Raw genomic sequence first — 24,680 nt, 5'->3', positions numbered from 1 at the left:
TCTTCGCTTTGAACCCCTCCTCCCCAACCCAAGCTATCCTTATTTCCCGTCCTCACTAGACCGCTTTACTATGTACTCAATATTGCTGTGAGATGCGCAGAGGGACCTCACGATATTGAATGCCTGTTACTTTCCCTATATGCTGCTTACAGACTTTAAATGAGCACTGAGGGTTTAAGCCTCTGAAAGTGCTGAATGAGTTTGATCCTTTTCCCCAAACCCCTGGATTCTCACCTTTGGCTCAGCCACATGGGAGCTGGCAATGCAATTCTGCTCCTAAACACCAGATTGCACCTTTCCCTGCAGTTCTTAGAATGCTTATAGTTTCTATAGGTAATGTTCTATAAATATAAGCATAGACTATTCATTTCTGTCATTTTACAAACTTGCTATGTCACATACAATGCCGTCCAAAAGACCAGTGAAAATGCTTTTTTTGCATTTTCTAATTTTGTAAAAAGAAAATCATTGTAAATTAGAATAACTATCTGAAAAATAAAAGTGCAATTACTAAAGTATTAACTAAATTAATACATTTAGATAAATAATAATAATAATAATTTAAATTTAAATCAATAGTAATAATAATTGTATTAAATGTCAAAATCCTACTACTTTAGGATAATTTGAATATCAATTAATCAACAAGCAAACAAACAAAAAAACAATTGTGAACTAGAAACTATAAAATATGAATAAATTAATAAATAGGTTTAATATAATAAAATATATATATTTACACAAACCTAAAACATTAATACATATTTAAATATTGAATCATATTAATAATATTATTAAAATCTGTTTTAAACATTAAAATCCTAAAACTTTATATTTCAATAAATAAATGAATACATTTTTATGATGTGGACTTTTTGCACTCCATTGTATAAGTCTGATCTATGATCTAGTTAAGAGTCAAATGTATATGATGTGAATGATTCAAGAGAGGTTTATCCTGAATGCAGTTTATCCTGAATGCAACATTAATAAACACACAGCCCACATGAACAAAGAACGGGACAGGGAAAGAATGTAGTGAGACACATCTGAGCTGAGGAGGGGAAGAGAAAGAAGAGCATTAAGGGCACTGTCTCGTAGATCTGAAGCCTTGTGAATCTCCTGCACTGGTCTGACATCACAACAGCAGGAGAAAAGCTGCTACGCCATTGGATGTTCTTCCCCCCGGTATCAGGAGAAGAGTCAGACAGACCACGGTAACTCCTCAACAAAATGGCTGATCATGGGAGCTACCGTCTTCTGTCATTGACTCTTCTCAGCCTTACATGCTTTATGCTATACTTTAGTGCTTTTTTAAAGCGGGCATGAATTGAGAATTAAAATTTTCCTTGATCTTTTGACATTTAAGAGGTCGTTATACTAGAAAAATATTCTGTAAGTTTCAAAACTAATAACGTCCTTGTTATTCCAAAAACAGCTTTTATTGAAACCAAGCCTAGAAAACTTTGCTAGAAAACGACAGGATCTCAAAACGACAGGATAGGACAACGAAAGACCGCCTTTGCAGAAGAATATCAACGCCTACGTTTACATCACCATGTCTTTGCTCCGCCCACTGGAGCGTTTGAATAGTTACATGAGAACAAGAAAAGATCGACACAGGATCAATACTATTACCTTCCAAAGGATCCTAATGTTAGGAAAGTGTTTTTTTTTTTTCAACAATGCGAATGTCTCAGCAGGGCATTATTTGTTTGAATTCGGTGCATTTCACTGTGGATTATTTGGTAGACACAATTTCGAAGCAGGCTTTGCAAATAGACGTTTACAATATGGGTTGGCCAGCAACTCCACAAACATGTAAGTAACCATGTTTATTCTAATGCCTGATCTGTGATCAGTGATTTCTGATGTGTAATTATTCAAGTTCAGATAGATTAACTTTCTCTCAAAATCATTCAATACTGTTTATGCATCAGCAAATCAAGCTAGTGACTAAGTGATCAACTTCACACCGTTTCTCTTAGTAGGATGAAAATAATCTTATTTAAACTGTGATTAAATTATATACAGAAAGCGATCAAAGAACACTCCCTTTCCCATCGCTGTCAATCACACAGTGCGAGTTTATCTGGACACTTGCCAAAACTCGTTATGAAATCAATGATGCTGTTACACTGCACATTGAAGCTCTTACTGTATTTACATCGTGTTCGCAATGTTATTTGGTGAAAGCATTCGTGAGAGTGCAGAAATTGCGTTGCAGTGATGAGATCACTTCATTCACGCGATCAACAGACCATCTTTCATCTGCTCAATGCTTATCACTGCAACCTTTCATGTGTTGGGAATAGATCTAAATATAATTCCCGTCCGGTATAAAAACCTGTCCTTCGGATGAGACGTAAAACCGAGGTCCTGACTCTCCGTCGTCATTAAAAATCCCATGGCATTTCTCGTAAAGAGTACGGGTGTAACCCCGGTGCCCTGGCCAAATTTCCTCCATTGGCCCTTGCCAATCATGGCCTCCTAATAATCCCCATCCATTGAATTGGCTCTATCACTCTCTCCACCTAGCTGGTGTGTGGTGAGCGCACTGGCGCCGTTGTACTGTGGCTGCCGTCGCATCATCCAAGTGGACGGTGCACGCTGGTGGTGGTTGAGGAGAGATACCGACATGATTGTAAAGCGCTTTGGGTATACAGTAGTACATATGAAAGCGCTATATAAATGCCTCATTATATTCTATTCATTCAATAATGCTATAATCATTACTTTTCAAGAGATTTAGGTAGCGTCAGACTAGGCAGAATATTCACAGGCTTGTCCGAAATTCTCATTCTTTGTTAAACATCCAGACATTGTCAGTGGCAAGTCAGTGGCATTAACATGCATGCATTAGTTTGAAATTACCTGCGTGAGGCTACATAAAAAAAAAACAATAAACATATAGCACTACATATTCAAGACCTTTAACTGCACACAATGATACATGAGAAAAGCAAAACGAAAGGAGAGAAAAATAGAAATAGGCACGCCAGGGAAGGTGGAATACCATAACAACACGTGACATATTGTTATACTACTCCACCCACCTTAACTGTGAGCCCTTGGGCGTGGCCACCCCGTATCCTTTGGAGTCCAGGTTGCCTCCCACTTTCATGGTGTCGCAGGGTTTGCGCTGCTCCGTGTACTCGTTCATTGTGGACTCCAGCAGGAAGGCGTACTTCCCTTTGGACTTTCTCACCCGTGCCACGCCCTCTCCCGTGGTCTTCGTGAACACTGTGGGCTCGGCCGACTTCATGTAGCTCCACATTTTCTCATAAACAGCGATCTTTGACCTCTGAAAGTTGGAGGGAAAGGTATAGAAGTGTGCAGGGGAAGTGTGTAGGGTGCCGATTATTTAATTAGACATTTAATTACAGATCAGGGGTTCTCAGCCTTGTGGGATCGTGGGAGATTTTCATGAATGTATCTCATTTAACATTTATAAATTAAAAAACTCATCTATGAATTATAAATTAATATACACTTCAATTAATATACAGTTAAAAATGTTTAGGTCACTAAGATTGTTTTGAATAAGGTTATTCAGCAAGGGCACGTTACATTGATCAAAAGTGACAGTATAACATTTATAATATTACAAAATATTTCCATTTCATATAAATGCTGCTCTTGAACTTTCTATTAATCAAACAATCCTTTTCAACATTGATAAAAAATATTTTTTGAGCAGCAAATCAGCATATTAGAATGATTTCTGAAGGATCATGTGACACTGAAGATCACATGAATAAATTACATTTATTTTATATTTAAATAATATTTTACTGTATTTGTTGATGTAATAAAAGCAGCCTTGGTGAGCATTTCTTGAGACTTCTTTAAAACACCAAAAAATTACAGACCCCAATTTTTGAATGGCCGTATATATGAATATATACATCCTATAAACAACAAATAACTTATTAATGTTTATAGGTTTTTCAAGTGTCATTTTTATGTTGATAGGCCATATATATTTATTTATATATAATTTTTTACATAAAATATTGTCAAATGTAGGCTTCATTATCTGAACCTTAAAAGAGACCTTAATTGAAAATGAAAGATGTATGTAAAGTAGTAAAGCCTGTTCTTGTTTGCCAGTTTTGTAATTATACATATAAGATATATCATTAAAGTTTAATTCTGTGATGTGGATGTGGGGTTACAAGAATAAAAATATGAGTTGTGGACCAAAAAAGTAGTGGACTGAGAACCCCTGGTGTACTTTATAATTAAAAACATATTTTTTAAACTTGGTTTATTAATCTGTGGGTTTTCAATGAATCTCTTTTTTCTTCTAAGCCAGCACTTGAAGACATCTCGTTTTGGAGTAATTTATTCCTTTCACCCCCCTTTACAAAACACTGCCGCCCTCCCCTCAACCCATTAGCTTTGCCCACTCACCCTGAAGAACTCTTTGGTGGAGCCTGAGTCAAGAGTACCATACGCTATGTCTGTCTGCTTGGCCAGGTCCTCAGCGCTCTCAATGGGTGACACCATCCTCTCCACAGTGAGGAAAGCAGCCAGGTTGGCTGTGTAGGAGGAGATGATGATGAGGGTGAAAAACCACCACACTCCACCCACGATGCGTCCAGATAGAGACCTACACCGCCGGAAAGGGAGAGAGTGGAGAGGAAAATGACCATTCAAGGAGAGTTTGAAGGAGCGGTTAATGACAGTGGAATTAAAGATAGGATAACATTGGAAAGAAAGAAGGGTAAAGGAGAAAAACACAAGGAGGTGAGGAGGTGGGGGAGGTGGGGGTGGGGTGGTTGGAGAAAAGTTGAGAAATGTTTTGTCAGAAACATTTATTAACTTTTAACCATTTTAAAAAGAAATACATTAAAAATAAAATGTAAAGCAATTGTTTGTTAATAGTTTCAAACATGTATGATGTTATTTCTTCCAGGTACACTATCGTTCAAAAGTTGTTGTTTTTTAAAGAAATTAATACTTTTCTTCAGCAGACACATTAAATTGACCAAGGGTACGTTTACATGACAACGATGTGCTAAAAACAGAAACGTTTTTTCTTTGTACAGATGACAACGTTATAAAAATTATCCCCATTCACACGGATACGCGAAAATGACTAAAAACGCTGTATTATGCATGCCAGACAAGTTGTTGGCGATGTCACTTTGTAAAGAACGAATACGCGCCTGCGCACATTCGCATTCAAACACGCCCGCCTATAGACTAAACACGTACAACGCATGTGCATGCTGTCACCGTTTTCACAGATTCACGTTTTTGTGGTTTACACTGAGATCATAACGGTATCGTTTTCAAAAACTTGCACTTTGAAACCTGTTCTAAAATGTTTGTTGTCATGTAAACGAACAGCTAAAACAAATAAAAAAGTTTTCTGTTTTTAGTTGTAAACGGTGTCAAGTAAACAGACCCCAAAAGTGACAGTAAAGACATTTACAAAGTTACAAAATATTTCTATTTCTAATAAATGTTGTTATTCTTTCTATCCATAAAAAATCCTGAAAAACAAAATTAAGACATGATGGTAAGTTAATAAATAACAAAACTCTTTTGTTGAATGTTTCTTTTTAAAATGTATGGAAGCTTGTTTCCGCAGCAGAATAAAAAATAAAAAAGGTAATTGCCACTTCTCACAATTGTGACTTTACAACACGCAATTCTTACTTTATAACTCGCAACTGCGACTTTATAACACGCAATTGCGAATTTATAACATGCAATTGCGACTTTATAACACGCAATTGCGACTTTATAACACGCAATTGCGAGTTATAAAGTCAGAATTGCGTGATATAAAATCGCAATTGTGTGTAATAGTCACAATTGTTTGTTATAAAGTCAGAATTGTGAGATATAGTCAGAAATGTGAGAAAAGTCGCAATTACCTTTTTTTAATTCTTTTTTTATATAAAGTTTTTTTTCCTTGAAATGGACTTTATAACTCGCAATTGTAGTTCATATATCACAATTCCGAGACAAAAAGTTAGAATTTGCGAGATGTCAAGTCGCAATTGCGAGAAAAAAGTCAGAATTGTGCAATTGCACAACTCACAATTCTGAGTTTATATCTAGCAATTCTGACCTAAAAGAAATAAAGAAATAAATAAAAATAAAAATAAAGAGAAATAAAGTCAGAATTGCGAGATGTAAACCTTTAAATCTAATATAAAGATAAAACTTTGCAATTAACTTTTAAAATGTTTTATTCTGTGGCGGAAACAAGCTTCCATAAAAATCAGGTAACCAGTAGTTCCTCTATAGTGACCCTACAGAAGGTACTGTAGATCTTCAGTAGATTATAGTATAAAACTCAGTGTGTCAAAACAGTCTTTCAGTGCAGAGATCTTTTAATTGACTCTGTGTAGGTGAGGGTCTCCTCCGCTAAAAGGGAGATCTCTCCGACCGGTTGCCATGAAGACAGATTGGCTATTTAGAGTGGGCTGGCAGGAACGTCAGCCATGAAGGGGGTGAAGTGCTAAATCCCAACGCTGTTTAAATTCTCACCTCACCATGCATTTCAGTTTACAGGATTTCATTGTGAATTTATGCAGGCCTGTGTTCCTTTTTCCGCTGTCAAGGAAACATTCCAGTGTTTAGACGCAGTGCTTATTATAATAATTAGCTTTTAAGAATGGACTCAAGGTGGGCCGTCACTGTCACAATCATGTTCTGTCTTGTCTGCACCTGTTCTTGTTAGTCCCTGAGTAGTTAACCTTCATCCACCTGTGTCTAGTTAGTTCCCTTGTTTACCCTGTATATATATTCTCCCGTTCAGTTCTGTCCCTTGTCGGTTATTGTTCGTGTGTTTGTGTGAATGCTAACACTTCATCTGCCTAGTCGTGACAGTCACCCTCCTGAGGTTTGAATTAGAGAACACTGTGTAACTTAAAATCCAAGAGAATTAGTCACTGCTAAACACTAAACCGCATGCAGACGCACCATTCAGGCCCGGTGACGTCCGGCTATCAGATGCGGCGGGGCTCACGCTAACAGTGGCTAATCGATTTGACTTCATGAGACAAAGGCAATTTAATAAGAGCCTAAATTGAGTGGACGCGAAACCAGTGAGTCACCCCTCGGCCTGCTCTGATGCCCTGCCGCTTGGCATACAGTATCATTCATAAAGACATATGATCCATGAACAAATAGGAATTCTCTCTGGACCTCATAATGTCATTTCTTGTAATAAAGACCCTCTGATCACAGCTCAATGATAAGAATCAAACCGTCTCTGTGGATTTCACACATACTCACAAGCACAAAATAAGCAAACTATTACCAGTGTATCCCTCAAAGCAGCTCATTATCAAAGCAGTGCCATTAGAGCTGAGAAACGGGACGTGTTACTGTCAGTGAGACTCTGCGCATTACTCACTACGCCGCTTTCATGCAGATTTCTCGTCGAGAAGAACACATCAGCATGTGTGTATTTGAGCAAAAGAATGCTTGGTGAATTTAAATTACATTCTGAAAGGTTTGTAGAGGTATACCCGGGTAGACTTGTGGAGGGAGTCAAAGAGAGAGAGAGAGAGAGCGAGATGTCGGGAGAGAAAGGAATGGAGAGACCTTGACATGCCGTAGATAAATGGAAAGGTCACTGCCCGCAGCCGCAGTGAGCCTCCAGTATTTTATTTATTCATGGCTTCCTCTCTACTGCTCTGATTAAGATTTAATACCTGCAAATCAATTTCTCCATGCATGAGACTAGAGTCATTCACAATCATACTCCAGATTACTGATCTCCGCTTCCACTGGCAAATTGGAAAAATAAAAAAGCAAGCTCTTGCATTAGCTCATTAAAAATACATCCATTCCTATTTGGAAGCAATTTCTGTCTCTTGGCATTGTCATATACAGCATGTTGCGTCTTCAAACACCTGAATGTCTCAGTATGGCCTAAACATTACAGAAACTTTAATGCGTTACTTGTAAATTGCGCTAGCCTGAAACGGTTTCTCGTTGAGAATAGAAGGTATTTTTTACATTGGAAGTGGTCAAGTATTTATCCTCATAGTTTGTATGCATTTACAAAGGCTATACCAGAGATTTTCAAACGTTTTGATGTCAAGAATCCTCAAATATGATGATCCACTTTCTAAAATAAAATAAAAAAGTATCTACACTACTGTTCAAAAACTTGGGGTCTTTTAATGTTTTTAAAAGGAATCTCACCAAGGCTGCATTTATTTGATAAAAAATAGGACAACATTATGAAATATTACTGTAATTTAAAATATAAATGTTTGATTAATGTTATTTTTTCCTGTGTTAGCATAGCTGAATTTTCATTACTCGTCATCACTCATTACTCCAGTCTTCAGTGTCACATGATCCAACAGAAATCATTCTAATATGCCGATTTGCTGCTCAAGATACTTTTCTAATTATTATCAATGTTGAAAACAGCTGTGCTGCTTAATAGATTTTTTTTCAGGATTCTTTGATGAATATAAATTTTAAAAGAACAGTATTTATTTTAATCAATTTAATACATCCTTGCTGAATAAAAGTATTAATTTCCTTTTAAAAACATGTTACTGACCCCAGACTTTTGAATGTTATAGTATACATTTTTATATGCAGAACCCATTTATACGTATCTGTATGAGGAATTATAATTTGAACTATATACTGTATAATATTTAATATCAATATTAATGCAATAATGAAAAAAACAACAACATAAAAATACACTTTGTAAGATCTTTTTCTTTTCCTTAAAAAAATCTGTGGAACTTCCAGCATTCCCTTCGTGGTGGCCTGGGGCCCCTAAGCTATATCACTCACTTTTGCATTCATGATTTTTTAATGTGGAATCAGTGTATTACTCAAGGATCAAAACCGCTGGAAACAATGCTTCTCTCCCATGAAGTGTTCCATTTCTGACAAAAATGATCGGTAACACTTTAGTTTAGGAGCTTATTCTCACTTAACAAGTTGCTTATTAGCATGAACATTACTAGGATATTGGCAGTTTATTAGTGCTTATAAAGCACATATTAATGCCTTATTCTGCATGATCTTATTCTACATCCCTTAATCCTACCTAATACCCAAACTTAACAACTACTTTACTTACTATTAAGCAGTAATTAGAATTTTATTGAGGCAAAAGTCATAGTTAATAGTGAGAATTGGACCCTAAACTAAAGTGTGACCAAACTGTTTTAACAGCTGTTCTTTTTATTCTCTATCTTATGCACAACAAACAAAAAAACAAGACTCACATTATACATTTATAACCATATACTTTGTATTATATTACCTTTGTATAAAAAATAATAATAAAAAAAAACAGTTAACGCTGCTGTGAGGGGTGTTTCTAATACAGCGGCTGTGGGAGTGATGATCTTTCTCTCTTCTGACTGCCATTATCAATCTCTCTCTAATTTTTTCCTCTTTTTGAAAGTTGTGAAAACACTATTGTGGAGTTTTACTTTAGCAGGTTAAAGCAAATGGAACACAAAAGATATATTGTGTTCTCTCATTCACAGCTATAAAAGTTTACCCAACTATGATGACTTCAGCTTCTGAGAAACCGTAAATGTGAAAGGGTCTATTGTCATGACAACAGCTGAATTTAGGGCGGTTGCACCTGTGAGTTCATGGGCAGAGAAATCCACCGCTGCTCTGAGACAACAGACAAAATATTGTCCACTACAAAAACCTAGTTTGACTGGATTCCACTAAAGCATTTATTTTCTAAAGCTTTTAGAAAATTAATCCAAACGTCACTGATAACCATGACACAGACTCTCTAGTCTAGAACAATACACATCATGGCCTGCTCCTACAATGCATGTCATGCACACAATGCCCCTATTGCTTCTAACATGGAGAAAAGAGAGGTATTAAACTGCACTTGTCTGTAAAAAAAATAATTATGAAAAAAATAACGTTATCTTGTTTGAAAAGGTCAGATTTAATGGCATTACTTGCGGCATCATCTGACTACGTCACATGCATTACTTGTAATGCAGCGCATATCACATGCTACTTCAGGGATGCGTTTCATCTGTATATAGTCATAAATCCGAAAAGGAAATTAAAGTTCAAGGGTATCAACTTTTATCCCAGAGTGTCTAATGTAGATAAATGATTTGTGGGCTGAAACGATCATTTTGGCATGGAGAAAACCTGGGGCAAAGCTTCCTCTGCTGTAGCATAATCTCCTTTCTCTCCTTTCAGTCACTGTTACAGCACTGGCCTGGTGAGTCAATCATATCCTTACATCACTCCCATGATCTCTCTTTCCTTCTAGCCCTACAATCGTTCCCAAGCCATCTGAGGAATAAAAGAAGTCAGTGAATAGAGGCAATTACTGGAGCAAGATCGACCATAAAACACAAAAGTAGGGACAGAAGAAGAAAACAAGAGAGAGAGGGGGATAGAGAGAGACAAAGAAGGGAAAAAAGAAAAGTGTTCTTTGACATACCAGAAAAAAAAACATGTTTGTAAAACGAGAGATGAAATCCTGTCATAGGTGCTGAGAAAAAAAAAAAATTTTTTTTTGACCAACAGCAACCTCACATTTTCCATAGATCCCATCCTTTTATATACTGTTAAGTACATACCACACCTGCAAACACAAGCATACTTAAAAACATTCATCAGCTTCACACACACTTCAATAAATGTTACCCAGCCAGTGCAACCGAAGCACTTCAAGGACTTGACACTTCAAGAAAAGGCTTATCGAAGGGTTTTATAACTTGCAACACAATCTTACAAGCAGCATACCGAACCTATGACTATCATTAGCATATCTTAATTCCCTGCTCATCCCGTGATGCAATTCCATTCTCCGAGGCTGCATGTGTTTGAATCTGAAAATTAGTTTTTTTTTAATCTTCCCATGTCTGATAGGGTCCACTGCCCACATGCATTACAACTACAAAATCAGCGCAATAGCGCACACGCCAGATGCTGGCTGTTTCCGAGGCCCAGTAAGATGCTCTACCTGTCTGCTGATGACACCTGCCAGCCCGCCTGAGCCAAAAACACGACAGGGAAAAAAGGCAAGAGTTATGACCCTGTCCGGCCCCATCACACAACACACCCTCAGCATTTTCATATCCCATCATTCCCACATCATTCTCATCAATCATCTCCCCTACAAAATGTGAACAAGAAGTATACAAGTAATAGAGTGGCGCTGAATGAAACTGAATTAATTACATGCGGATTGAGTGTAAAAAACTATTATAATAAAATAAAATGCCTCAAAATGACAAAATCAATGCCTCAATCTACCAGTGCAGTGAATCAATATTTCAATGGTAAATGATTCAAGCTCAAACTGTGCAAATCACCAAAGCTGAAATGTATCATTTCTGCACTTCGAGCATCACAAAAATAGAACATAAAAACGTATAACAAACTTTTCTTAAACCAAATATGATGATCCACTTGCTAAAATATAAAGGCACCTCCCTGTATAAAGTTTAATTAATACTGTGAGAATTTTTTTTAAGTGTGATACTATGAAGACAGACAGCATGATGATTGCAAATTTTAATAAACGGTTTGTCATTCTACTAAATCAAAAACAAATAACAATAACTACAACAACAACAAAATAGTATTATCATTATTATTAGTAGTAGTACCAGTATTATTATTACTAAATCTGAAACTAATAATAATAATATTAATATAGTGATATAGTGATAATAATAGTAATAACATCAACAACAACAATTAAACATTGTTTTCCTGTATAAAGCTACTTAACACTTATTAATATTAACTGTGATATTATAAAGACAACATCATGATTACAAAACTGAATCTGGAAAACATGTACTTTTCATTATATTAAATGTGTATCTTTTTTCTACACTAACAGGATGATGAAAAACTACAAACGTTTTCCACAAAAAATATGTGCTACTTTGGTTTTTATTTCTTACGGTTAAAAACTTGCCCTCTTGCCAACTGCTAGGAAAGTTCACAGAGCCCAGTTTGAAAACCGCTGTCATAGACTATAAACTGTCCTGTGACAGATGGGTTTGGCTCCATTATGCTCCAAGAAAATGCAATGTGAAAATGAACATCAAATCAATCAGTACAGTACTGTGGGATAGGACAGAAAAGTATTTTACCATCAAAAAATTACACACTCTAGCTGTTAAATATGCATAAAGCTATAAAGTGCTTGAGAAAAAGAAAGCAAATCTGCACATTTGAATAACCAGTAGGCTATTAGATAGGGAAGAGGAGGAGGAGAAGGAAAGGACGAGTACCGGCACCCGTGCAACGCTGCTGTGCAACTGCGTCATCTTGTCTAAATCAAGAACACTGAGGTAAAGGCACATGCTGACAAAGGAGAATTAATGGCATGTACTAAAGAAAATGAGTGGAAGTGCTTTTTTCTGCTGTTTTTCACCACTTATTAGCTCCTATCCAATTCATGAATCCTTATTAGTTGTATGCAAAAACGATGAAGTGCATGATTCTTATAAGTCCTAAATGGGTCCTCTTAAACCAAATCTAAAACCATAGGCCCTCTACAGCACTGTGATGTTCAGGCTATAGAGCAGTGAAGATAGACACTATGGTTTTGACGGCTCTCTAAGTACCTGCTGTCTTCCTCCATGTGCTGTGCTTTTTACTGCTCTTCTCTTCCCCTTGGCCTGTCATGAGTGATTTCTTATCTGGTGGGGGCTGAAAAATAAAGCCTGTTTTTTTCTCTCTTCTCTTGATAACACTTCTTAAAGAGCTCTATCGTGGTCATGCAGGTGCTTATTACACAGAGAAAAGAGAGGGTGTGTGTGAGAGCCAGCACAGCAGCGAGCCCAATGTTTTAAACCCGCAGGCGAAGGAAGGAGCAAGAGACAAATAACAAAAACAAACTGCCACACAGAGTAACGATGAATGACTAGCACATTTCCCGTGAGATTTGAGAAGTAGCCGGCAGGACAGACGGGCGATATGTGGACATCAACGGGACATAGCAATGGGGCAATGAACAATCGCATTATTCCGGAGCAAACCGGACCGCCCACTGGCTTCACTAACGGTGAAATTCATCAAGGTGCAAAGTGGGGTGACACCTCAATAACTTACTGAGGAACAGGCGAGACAAGGGTGATGAATTCAGTAAATACAGAGTACGTTTCAAGAGATAATTCACCCAAAAATGAAAATTCAAAACCTGTTTGACTTTCTTCTGTGGAACACAAAAGAAGATATTTTGAGGAATGTTTCAACTGATTTTGTCCATACAATGAAAGTCAATGGGGTCCAAAACAATATTGAACTCCACTAAACTTCTTTAAATGGATAATGGATATTCCCCAAAATATCTTGTTTTAGAACTTAACATCATTTTTGGGTGAACTGCCCTTTTTAGACTGACACTTGCTAAATACAAATGGAATATGACCACATCAGTAAACACGTTTACATGCACTCTATTCGATTTCAATTGAAGTACAACAACAATAATTTGTCATGTATTTAATCCCTCAAATATTGTGTCATGTACACTACCATTCAAAAGTTGTTTTAATGTTTTTGAAAGAAGTCTCTCTTCTGCTCACCAAGGCTGCCTTTATTTGATCAAAATACAATAAAAACAGTAACATTGTGAAATGTTACTACAAATTAAAATAACTTTTCTATTTGAACATACTTTAAAAATAATTTATTCCCTATTGATGACAGAGCTGAATTTTTACGTCAGTGTCACATGATCCTTCAGAAATCATTCTAATAGGTTGACTTGGTGCTTAAGAAACATTTCTTAAAAAATCAGTTGAAAACAGTTTAAAAAAATAACAACAAAGTACTGCTTAATATTTTTTTTTGTGGAAACCGACACTTTTGTTTTGCATTCTTTGATGAACAAAAATCTTTTTTTTAAATAGAAATCTTTTGAAACATTATAAAAGTCTTTGTCACTTTTGATCAATTTAATGCATCCTAGCTGAATGAAAGTATTAATCTCAATAAAAAGTACAATCTTTTTGAATGGTAGTGTATACTTGGAAAGACAGCAGCTCAACTACAAAAAACACAGTAGCTGGATTATAACTATGCATGTAAATGTTCTTAGTGATGCCGGTTGTGATTGGTTGTTTTCCAGCTCCCCAAAGATCCAAAGCCGATACAATGAATAAACACTGAGTGTTAATGCAAGCTCTCCCACTTGGCTTGCCTGTATGTTCTTTAATTCAGACTCGGACAAAACTCGTCATCAAATCACTATGGAAACTACAGCAATGACTCTATTTCAGGTATCAGATATGACCATACCAGAAACATTAACTGTGTTCATTTCCACTGCAGTATTTATGCTTTTTATTTTGTCCTCAAGAATTTTTTCTTTGGTGTTTTAAGTTTGCTGACCTGGGCGAGATGTCACAACCCTGCTGCATGAAGGCTCCCAGGGAGAACCAGAGACTGTTGAAGATCCCAAACTCATTGGGGGGCTGGTCGCTAGGCAGACCGTCAGTGCCCTCCTCGGGCTCCTCGGTGTGCCACTCGTACGGGCTGAAGCGGCTGACCAGGAAGAGCACTACGCTCACGCCTATGTAGGCGAACACAATGCACATCCAGATCTCGTAGGCCAGCGGATCCAGGAAGGAGAAGACACCGGGCTTGGATTTCTGGGGCTTTTTAATCATGATGGAGATGCCCAAGCTCATGAAGGGTTTCGAGAAGTCTATGACCTCCTCCCGGACCAAAGTGATAGTCAATGGGGCCACAGCGATTTCCGCTTTCTAGAACAAAAGAAAAGCTTTGCTTTTAATTACATCCTGTGCACACTTGTTTAAAAACAAAACAGACGTAATGACATTGCTAAGTTTATTAACTAAGCCATTTGACTGGATAAGCCGATGCAACACTAAATATTTGCAGTTTTTATATTCAAAGCTGAGATCTCATATTTGAATATTATATTCTGTATAAAAAGAGAAAATAAAGCATAATCTACTGATTTCCACCTCTCCTTGCATCACATTTTACAACTTCTCTAATTGAACATGGCTCTGCATATTAATGTCAAAAAATCCAAGCAGTTAATCCAAGAGGCTTAATACTGAGGTTTAGTTTTTGGGGAGAGGGATAAACTAATCAATGTAAGCAAAAAAAATGCTTACAGGACTAGAGAGAAAAAACTGTAGAGTCTAAAGTCTGGCTGCACGTTTTGCTGCATGGTAAATAGATTAAAATAGATTATTGTTGGTGACTTAGTGACACTTTAGACCTTGGCAGGGCTGCGTAAGACTAATCCAAAAAAGAAATTAAAAGTTTCTCATAACTGCCCGACACTTTCAAGAGGAAGAAAAATGGGCTCAGCAAAAATCTACAAGATGACAAGCATTGGCTGTATGCAGTGTTCATTAATAAACATCAGCCTCTGAAAGGTTGTTGTCTTTCTTTTTTCCCCCTCTTCACCAGACACAGAACTTAAACGTTTACTCAAAAATGGCTACAGTTGATGGTAGCCGTTGACTTCCTTAGTAGGAAAAATACTATGGAAGTCAATGGCTACTGTCAACTGTCTATTAACCAACACTCTTTAAAATATCAACAGAAGAAAGAAACTCATAGTCAGAAGATTGCAAAAAGTAAGAGAAAAATAATTTACCCCGTACACCAGCTCCCCAACCATCCCGTTCCAGATCTTTGTCTCTGGGTCCCGAGCTCCATATTTTCCATCAGGCACAATGGATATCTTGTACTTGAAACCAATGTGTTTAGCAATTTCAAATGCCAGATCCACGCAGTATCCCTCATATTGCTCGTTCCCCTCGTACAACTCCCAGTTCTTCTTCTGCATTACATACGGCCCTTCCTGAACAAACAAAACAACAAAGTACTTTCAATGGGCAAGATGTTACACTTTGTAAACCAGCAAAATGTTTAAAGTGCTGAAATTTAGCCATGCCGTTATATTTCATCTGCATTCTATATTCTAAATGATATATTGTGGAGTTATAGACAAATATAGCTGTTTCAGAAGAGTTATAAAAGATAATTACAGCCCTTATGTTCGGATGTAGATGATTGATTTACTAATCAAATTTTAGCCATAAAGAAACTATTGAAATAAGGATATATTGCTTTTATAAATGATCATGAGTCAATATTCTCCACATTCCTTAATAAAAACAATAAAGATTTTCAGTCAGGGTAAATGTGTATGAAACCATAACAATAGGGTTCATTTAAGCATTAAAATATCATAAAACAGCACAAGAAATGTGCACTATGTACTGTACATGATTCAAGCAATGATAACGGACCCATAAAATTCATGACTACGATTTATTACAGTTGCATTGCATGCCTTCAAACTGCTATTGCAAATCTGTTACACACAATGATGCAGAACTTTGCTCGTAACTTTAAAATTTACATTGCTGAAGCCTATAAAGGATTACAGTTCAGAGAAAAAAGTAACACCACAAACACAAACAGTCCTTCTTAGTCATCAGTATGATGTACTGTCATACCAAACAATTCCTAAAACAATACAGGTACTGTACAGCAGCAAATAGAAATGTTTACTTGCAAGGAAACAGCAGAACATTTACATAAAAATCCTAAAAACCTGCTTCCCTTTTTACAAATATTTTCTAAGCCATATGGCTACCCTAAAATGATGAAAGGCAGAAAGCCCAGTAGGGAGAATTAAATATTTCACACACAGCAAATAGAGCTCTCCGAACTGAATGTCAACGGAAGATCCGTTTCATCTCAAATTTGTTTGATGTATGAGAATGCAGCCTTCTCTTCAAATCTTTTTTCACAAGCACAGGGCAGTGATGTTCCTAGGCAGTGTATTTCTACAGGTAATAAAAAAAAAAAATTAAAAAAAAGGAATCTAGCGTTTGTCGCTGGTAGCACCTCAAGGATGGGCGATCTGTATTGCGTCATGAGGTGTATAGGCAGGTATACAAAACCATGTTCTTACAACGACCACATAAAAATCCTTCATCACGCACAACTTCTAAACTTAAGGAATAATTCACCCTAAAAATGAAAACCATTTATTCACCATCTGAGTTTCGAAACCCATGACTTTCTCTCCTCTGTGGAACACAAAAGAATATAGTTAGGAAGAATAGCAAGCTGCTCTTTTTCACACAATGAAAGTGAATGGTGACCAAGTTAAATTTCATTCTATTGTTTAAAGTCATTGGGAAGGCCTTTATGATGCTTTCATTTTTCACCTTATTTTTCCACCTTTATGAAGGTGAATGGTGAATGGTTGGCCGTCAACCAAAATTGTCAGGGCAAGATATTCCATTGAATACAAATAGCGATTTAAATTTCGTTGTATAACTTCAAAAAACTTTCAGATATCACATATACTTTCATGGTGCTTTTTTTGATCCCCATCCACATTCATTGTGTGGAAAATAAGCAGCATGAACATTCTTCAAAACTTCTTTTGAATTCCACAGAAGAAGGCCATACAGGTTTGGAAAGACATGAGGATCACGATCATTTTCTTTTTTGATGTTATAAATACGAAGTACACAGCACAATGGGAAAATCAGAATTCCTGATGGATATCCATGATATGCTTATTAAATGCAAATGGACAGTAATGATGGTTTTATGTACAGTTTGCTATATGCAAAACCTGCATGCTCTAAAAACCTGGTTCATCTTTTTCGATATACGTGATATAAATGGTAAAGAAAAGACTTAATTTGGCTTCCATGTGTCCATCCAGTTTTCCAATTCTGGCATCACATCTTCTCCATTCATGATTGAGTTGCTTATTAGAGCTTGTCTTTGTTTTCGTCCACAGCTCGATTTCTCATTGTTCCTTTCATTTTGCCTCAGGTGGTAGTATCCATGTTTTTGCCTTCACTCCTGATTTGTCTCTCTGCCTGTCCGTGCTTCAGTAAGTGCCTGATTTCACCTCTGCAGAGTCCATCATCTGTTCAGTTTCTTAATAAGGGGTTCCTCACCAGGGGCTGAAAAGAGGAGGATTTGGCTTCAGGTGCTACACTCCAAAACCTAAGCATTTACCAATTATGTGTCTGAATGTCCACTACATCCTTGAGTCAGTGCATAAACATTGACAATACTGTAATTTACGATCTCCAAAATGTATAGGAAACACAAAATACAGAATGCATCCCATTCATGCAGTGTTTTGACTCACACATAAGATTACATTTGACAAAATTTGCAAAACAAAATACAGTCCAAGATACCAGTCCTGGTAACTTTTTGACAGTACGTGAGAAGGCACATGATGCACACACGGCGTATTCACAATGCCATGGCAGCACACATTTACACAGCAATGTTGAGAGACGCTATTCAGTACACGTAAACACATTTGGGTTATCTAGATGGACAGCAGTATGACTGACAGGTCACAGAGAGAAAATGTGCTTTGATGAACAGCGCAGCACAGCTGTGAATTTCTGCAGTCTTTGCAGATCATAATATTTGTGTGTGGACGTTATGAAAAAATTCATCGCAGAAATTCATTTTTTCACCATGTGTATGAGAGGGACTTTTGGTATATGGAAGCTTTCAGATGAAGGACAAACAAAAATTGTAAAATGTATCAAAGTCTCAGGAAATGCTGCTACTCACCATAATAGTAGTCACAATCACGGTTCTGTTCTCCATGCCAGATGTTTCATTGGGAAGTAAGGCTTGATCCTGGGTCAGAACCAACTTATCAGCATCATTCCAATATCCGATCTGGGGATGTGACAGTGATGAGAATGAGACTCCAGACCCAACAGAGAGCGAGTGAATACATTCAAGCCTGCCCAATTGGATAAGTGTGTGTAAATGAGCAGAAATAATTTGATGTCTAAACCGGGCTAACTATTCATCCTTTATCTTACAAACTGTCCATACGATAAAAGTCAATGGGGTCAAAAAACAAACAAAAAACAGCTCAAAATACATTTAAAATATCTTATTTTGTTTCACAGAGGGAAAAGTCATATGGGTTTTTTAACTATCATTTTTGGACAAACTATCCTTTAAGACTTTCAGAGAAAATAAACTACCGTTCAAAAGTTTGGGGTTAGCAAGTTTTTTTGTTTTTTTTAAAGAAACATACTTTATTTCAGCATGCATCAAAAGTGGCAGTAAAGACATTTGTAATTCCCTTTCAAGGGAACTCGAGCTGCGTCAAACGCTGTGGGAACGCCCCTGCGTTGTGCGTCATGAAGCACGTATGGAATCAGCCCAATGGAGAGATGGAACGTCATAGGCGGGTGACGTCATCGACCAGGAAACTATAAAGCACCCCATAAACACAAGCGCAACAGCTTTCTGTGCCTTCAGTCGCGCTATATGTGAATATTGTCTGTCTTTACATACTCTGCCCCACACAAACAATTTATATATATATATATATATATTAAGAGAGATATGGCGAACGAACAGCAGTTTAGGAAGTGTGTCCCTCCCTGCTCGCGTTATTTTACGAGTGGGGATACACACGTTCTTTGTGTTGTTTGTTTGGGAGTGCAGCTCTCGAGGGAGCTGATTGTGAGCATTGCGAGCGTCTGCCATTAAGGACGCTCCGCTCCCGCTGGGCGCTCTTCGAGGAGAGCGGTTCTGTGCGCGCTCCCCGCGGTTCGGGTCCCGCTCTTGCCGAGGCAGAGCGACGACGCGTATCGTGGGGATCGCATATGGATCTCTCAGCGGGGTTAGAGACGGGCTCTGCCTTCTCTCTCCCTTCACCTGTGAGTTCCAGTGCCTCAGTCCCGTGTTCGGAAGCACGCGCTGCGGTTCCTTCCGCTCGGGCTGAGGCACCAGTTATAAATGAGGGAGATGTGGAGGATTCGCCACCTTACACTCCCGAAAGTGATGAGCTAGTGGAGGTATTAACAAGAGCTGTAGAAAAACTCAGCATTGCATGGCCAGTGACTAGACAGGAGTCTGTTTCTAAATCAAAATTAGATGAGAGATTTTAGCCGTCACGAGTGCAACCTCCACGCCGGTGCTTGCCTTTTTTTCCCGATCTCCACACTGAGGTGTCGAAATCGTGGAAAAAAACTGGTGTCATATAGAGTGTTTAGTCCCCAGACTTCAACATATTCTAATATTGTGGGGGCAAAATCATATGGTTATTTGGCTATGCCTCGTGTGGAAGAGACGCTTGCGAGTTTTCTCTCCCTCGAGGCTGCGTCATCTGTTAAGGCACCGGCATTACCCACCAAGCCTCTTAGAAATATTTCGGTTTTTGTGGGTAAAGCGTATTCGGCGGCGGGTCAGGCTGTGTCATGTCTGCATACTATGTCTATTATGCAGGCATACCAGGCTGACCTGCTGAGGGACGTGAGTGAGAGTGAGGAGGTCAGTGCTGACGTGGTTCGCGAACTGCGTCAGGCTGCTGATTTATCCCTGCGCGCAACCAGAGAGTCGGCCAAGCTAGTGGGTCGATCTATGGCAGCTCTGGTGGCCGCAGAAAGACATCTGTGGTTAAATCAGACAAATATAAAAGAAAAAGAAAAAGCTTTCCTTTTAGACACTCCTCTCTCCCCCTTGGGTTTATTTGGCGATGCTGTAAATTCTGTCATCGATAAATTCCAGGAGAAGGAAAAGCAAACAATTCATGTCCCTGGGGCTGCTGGGCGGAGCAGCCCCGGCCGTCTGCGAGCTCATCATATAGGGCGCTGAAGCAGAGTGTCGCGTCTCGTGCTCCCCCTGCTGGACAGTGGGCTCAGCCGCGGCACTCTCAGCCGAAATCTCCCAGTAATAGAACTGATCTGAGGACAGTTATATTAGCTAAGAAGGCTTCGGCTAAGAAGAAGTCCTGGCGCCACGGCGCGCAGGACACTGAGGGTGGTCCCCACCGAGGCGGAAAGGTGTTCACCTCTTTCTACGGTCTCCATTCTTCCTCTGTGCCCTCAGGGGCCCGTTCTGCCAACCCCGCCTTCATGCCGGGGCGCAGACGATCCCAGCGAGCGATTTCCCGAGGGACGCTCGCTCCCTCTGAGGAGGGTTTCAGAGCGGTTAGACCAGTTGTTCCCTGCCGGTGTGCCGTTACAGGGCGCTGCGTTTGCTGCGCAAGTTACACCAGAGGCCAGTCTCGAGAGACTGGTACCCTTAGTAGAATTTCTGGCAGAGTGGAAAAGTCTTCCAAAAATATCTCATTGGGTCCTGCAGACAATAGAAAGGGATTATGCTATTCAATTCAGGTGTCGTCCACCAAGATTTAGAGGGGTTCTGCCTACAGTGGTGGGCCCCGAGCAGGCTCTGGTTATGAAACAAGGGGTGAAAGCACTCCTTCAAAAGGAGGCTATAGAACGGGTTCCTCCTCCCAGTGTGGAGTCAGGCTATTACAGCCGATATTTCATCGTTCCAAAATAGGATGGGGGGTTGCGTCCAATTTTAGACCTGCGCCTATTGAATCGCTCGGTAGGGAAGCCAAAATTCAAGATTCTCACTATCAAGCAGATCGTGTCACAAATCAGATCCGAGGACTGGTCTGTCACGATAGATCTAAGGGACGCGTACTTCCACATTTCCATCCTTCCACAACACAGGAAGTTCCTGAGGTTCGCCTTCGGGGACGAGGTGTACCAGCACAGGGTTCTTCCGTTTGGCCTAGCTTTATCTCCCCGCACTTTCACGAAATGCATGGACGCAGCACTAGTGCCCCTGAGGCTTCAGGGTGTTCGTGTCCTCAATTACATCAACGTTTGGTTGATTTTAGCTCAGACAGAGCAGATGGCGGTTCGACATTGAGATGTCGTTCTCGTTCATATAAGGAAGTTGGGGTTGAGGCTGAACGCAAAGAAAAGTGTATTATCGTCGTTTGGGTTTCGGTTTCGATGCAGGCGCGACTCGCTCCGACCCGCATCGTTTCGATTCTCTCAGCTGTGAAACAAGTTAAGCTAGGCCAGCTACTTACTGTAAAACAGTTTTAGAGACTGTCGGGTCTGATGGCAGCAGCGTCCGACGTTATACCTTGCGGCCTGTTGTACATGAGATCGCTACAGTGGTGGCTCAGGACCAAGGGATTCTCCCCGAGGGGAAATCCGCTCCGCACGGTCAAAGTCACGCGGCGCTGCCTTCGTGCTCTGGTCATGTGGAAAGAAACTTGGTTCCTATTCAAAGGGCCTGTGTTGGGGGCTCTTTGTCGTCGCGTAACGCTAACGACGGACGCTTCCCTCACAGGGTGGGGGGGCGGTCACGAGTGGTCGTCCAGCCCAAGGGCTGTCGCAGGACCATCATCTATCACGGCTTATAAATTGTCTAGAGATGTTGGTGGTGTTCCAGGCTCTGAAACACTCCCTAGCAGACCTGGGAGGTCATCATGTGTTAGTTCAGTCAGACAACACGTCGGTGGTCTCTTATATAAATCATCAGGGGGGCATGCGGTTTCGCCGGCTTTACAAGTTGGCCCGTCAGATCCTCCTGTGGTCCCAAGGGAGGTTACTATTTCTGAGAGCAATGTATCTTCCTGGGTATTTGAATGTGGTAGCAGACTCCCTGTCGAGACAGGGGCCGAGGCCGGGGGATTGGAGACTCCATCCCGAGGTGGTGGAGCTCCTTTGGTTGAGTTTCGGTCGCGCAGAGGTGGACCTATTCGCTTCCAAGGAGACCACGCATTGTCATCTGTGGTTTTCAATCAGCCGTCCTGCCCCTCAGGGGCTGGACGCTATGGTGCAGCCGTGGCCGAGGTCACATCTGTTCGCCTTTCCCCCGATTGCTCTGCTACCTGGAGTTCTGGAGAGGGTTCGCCGGGACGGGGTCAGCCTACTATTAGTAGCCCTGTTCTGGCCGGCCCGAGTATTGTTTGCGGACCTGATTTCTCTCCTGGACGGCTCTCCCTTGGAGCTCCCGGTCAGGAGGGATATACTCTCTCAGGCGGGCAGCATGATATTTCACCCCCGCCCAGTATTGTGGGCTTGGCCTCTGAGGGGGCCCAGCTCATGAACTGTGGTCTCTCAACCGAGGTGGTTGAGACCATTCTTCACTCCAGAGCTCCATCCGCGAGGAAGCTTTATGCCTTGAAGTGGAAACTCTTCACTTCTTGGTGTGGAGAGCACCTGCAGGACCCAGTTAACTGCCCAGTGGGTGCAGTGCTGGAATTCCTGCAGGAGCGCTTCTCCACAGGGCTATCCCCCTCCACACTAAAGGTATATGTGGCGGCACTGGCTGCTTACCACGTCCCTTTCAGTGGAGTTTCTCTTGGGAGACACCCGCTTATAACTCGTTTCCTTCGTGGCACACTGAGGCTGAGGCCAGCAGTTCGTACGAGGGTGCCGGCCTGGGATCTGGCCATCGTATTAGAAGGTCTTTCCCTAGCTCCTCTTGAACCTATCGAAGAAGTTCCTGAGAAGTTTAAGACTATCTTTCTTCTTGCAATCTCCTCACTAAAGAGAATCGGAGATTTGCAGGCTCTGTCGGTTTCACCCTCGTGGCTGGAATTTCGCCTGGCATGGTTAAGGCTTTTCTGCATCCTAGACCAGGTTACGTTCCCAAGGTCCCTACTAATGTTGTTAGACCTACAGTTCTGCAGGCCTTTTGTCCTCCTCCAATTCTGTCGTCTGACCAGGAGAAACTTAATTTACTCTGCCCTGTTAGGGCGTTAGACGCCTATGTCCACAGAACTGCCCTGTGGAGGAAGTCAGAACAACTATTTGTGTGCTTTGGGCCACCCAAGAAGGGGTGTCCCGCGTCTAAACAGAGAATGAGCAAGTGGGTGGTCGAGGCTATCTCACTTGCCTATGAGTCGGCTGGTCAGCCTTCACCTTTGCCTGTACGAGCCCACTCTACCAGGAGTATGGCGGCTTCTAAAGCCTTACTGTCAGGAGTTTCCCTCAGTGACGTTTGTGATGGATGGTCTTGTGATGGATGGTCTTCACCGCATACTTTCATTAAGTTCTACGACCTAGACTTAAGTTCTACCCCTGGGGCACAGGTGCTCTCGTCCTCTGTGCGCTAGTTCTCACATGGCGGTCACTTGGTCCTATGGCGACGTGGGTATTAGCGTTCCCACAGCGTTTGACGCAGCTCGAGTTCCCTTGAAAGGGAAGGTCTTGGTTACGTATGTAACCCTAGTTCCCTGATAGGGAACGAGACGCTGCGTCATTCCACCATACTCCCGGCATTCCCGCTAGCGCTTCCTTCAGGCCTATCAGAAGCTGTTGCGCTTGTGTTTATGGGGTGCTTTATAGTTTCCTGGTCGATGCCGTCACCCGCCTATGACGTTCCATCTCTCCATTGGGCTGATTCCATACGTGCTTCATGACGCACAACGCAGGGGCATTCCCACAGCGTTTGACGCAGCGTCTCGTTCCCTATCAGGGAACTAGGGTTACATACGTAACCGAGACGTTTTCCAAAATTTATTTTTTAAATAAATACTATTCTTTTATACTTTCATTCATCGAAGAATTCGGGAAAAAAAACCTCAACATCGATAATAATAATAAATATTTCTTGAGCACCAAATCAGCATACTAGAATGATTTCTGAAGGATCATGTGACACTGAAGACTGGAGTAATGACTGTTGAAAATGAGCTTTGCCATTAAAGGAATAAATTACATTTTAAAATATATTAAAATAGTTGATATTTTTAATCAAATAAATGACTTCTTTCAAAAACCTTTGAACGGTAGTTCAAATTTATACTGTAAGTGATTATGTAGATGCTAAACATGAATGTTGTAATTTTGGTGGCTTAAGAAAACTGTGTTGCTGCGTGTAACTGT

At 40.1% G+C, this 24,680-nt stretch overlaps 1 protein-coding gene across 7 annotated transcripts in view; it reads right to left on the bottom strand.

Moving 5' to 3' along the window:
* gria4b (glutamate receptor, ionotropic, AMPA 4b) overlaps positions 1–24,680 on the bottom strand; it is a 126,793-nt gene that overhangs the window by 4,713 nt on the left and 97,400 nt on the right. For 6 of the 7 annotated variants that reach the window (XM_077233039.1, XM_077233037.1, XM_077233038.1 and 3 more), the window contains 5 exons: positions 18,583–18,693; positions 15,605–15,811; positions 14,359–14,732; positions 4,417–4,615; positions 3,057–3,304 (listed from right to left, as the gene is read on the bottom strand). In XM_077233039.1, coding sequence (XP_077089154.1) covers positions 3,057–3,304; positions 4,417–4,615; positions 14,359–14,732; positions 15,605–15,811; positions 18,583–18,693 — 1,139 coding nt within the window. Of the gene's footprint in view, positions 1–3,056; positions 3,305–4,416; positions 4,616–14,358; positions 14,733–15,604; positions 15,812–16,270; positions 17,949–18,582; positions 18,694–24,680 lie in introns of those variants that run through there. The other variant, XM_077233043.1, reaches the window with a different exon arrangement.

The sequence above is a fragment of the Siphateles boraxobius genome, unplaced genomic scaffold, assembly GCF_051911475.1.
Source record: "Siphateles boraxobius isolate OS27281-9 unplaced genomic scaffold, OSU_SipBor_1 18, whole genome shotgun sequence".
NCBI lineage: Eukaryota > Metazoa > Chordata > Actinopteri > Cypriniformes > Leuciscidae > Siphateles > Siphateles boraxobius.
This window is presented reverse-complemented; position numbering and strand designations above follow the sequence as displayed.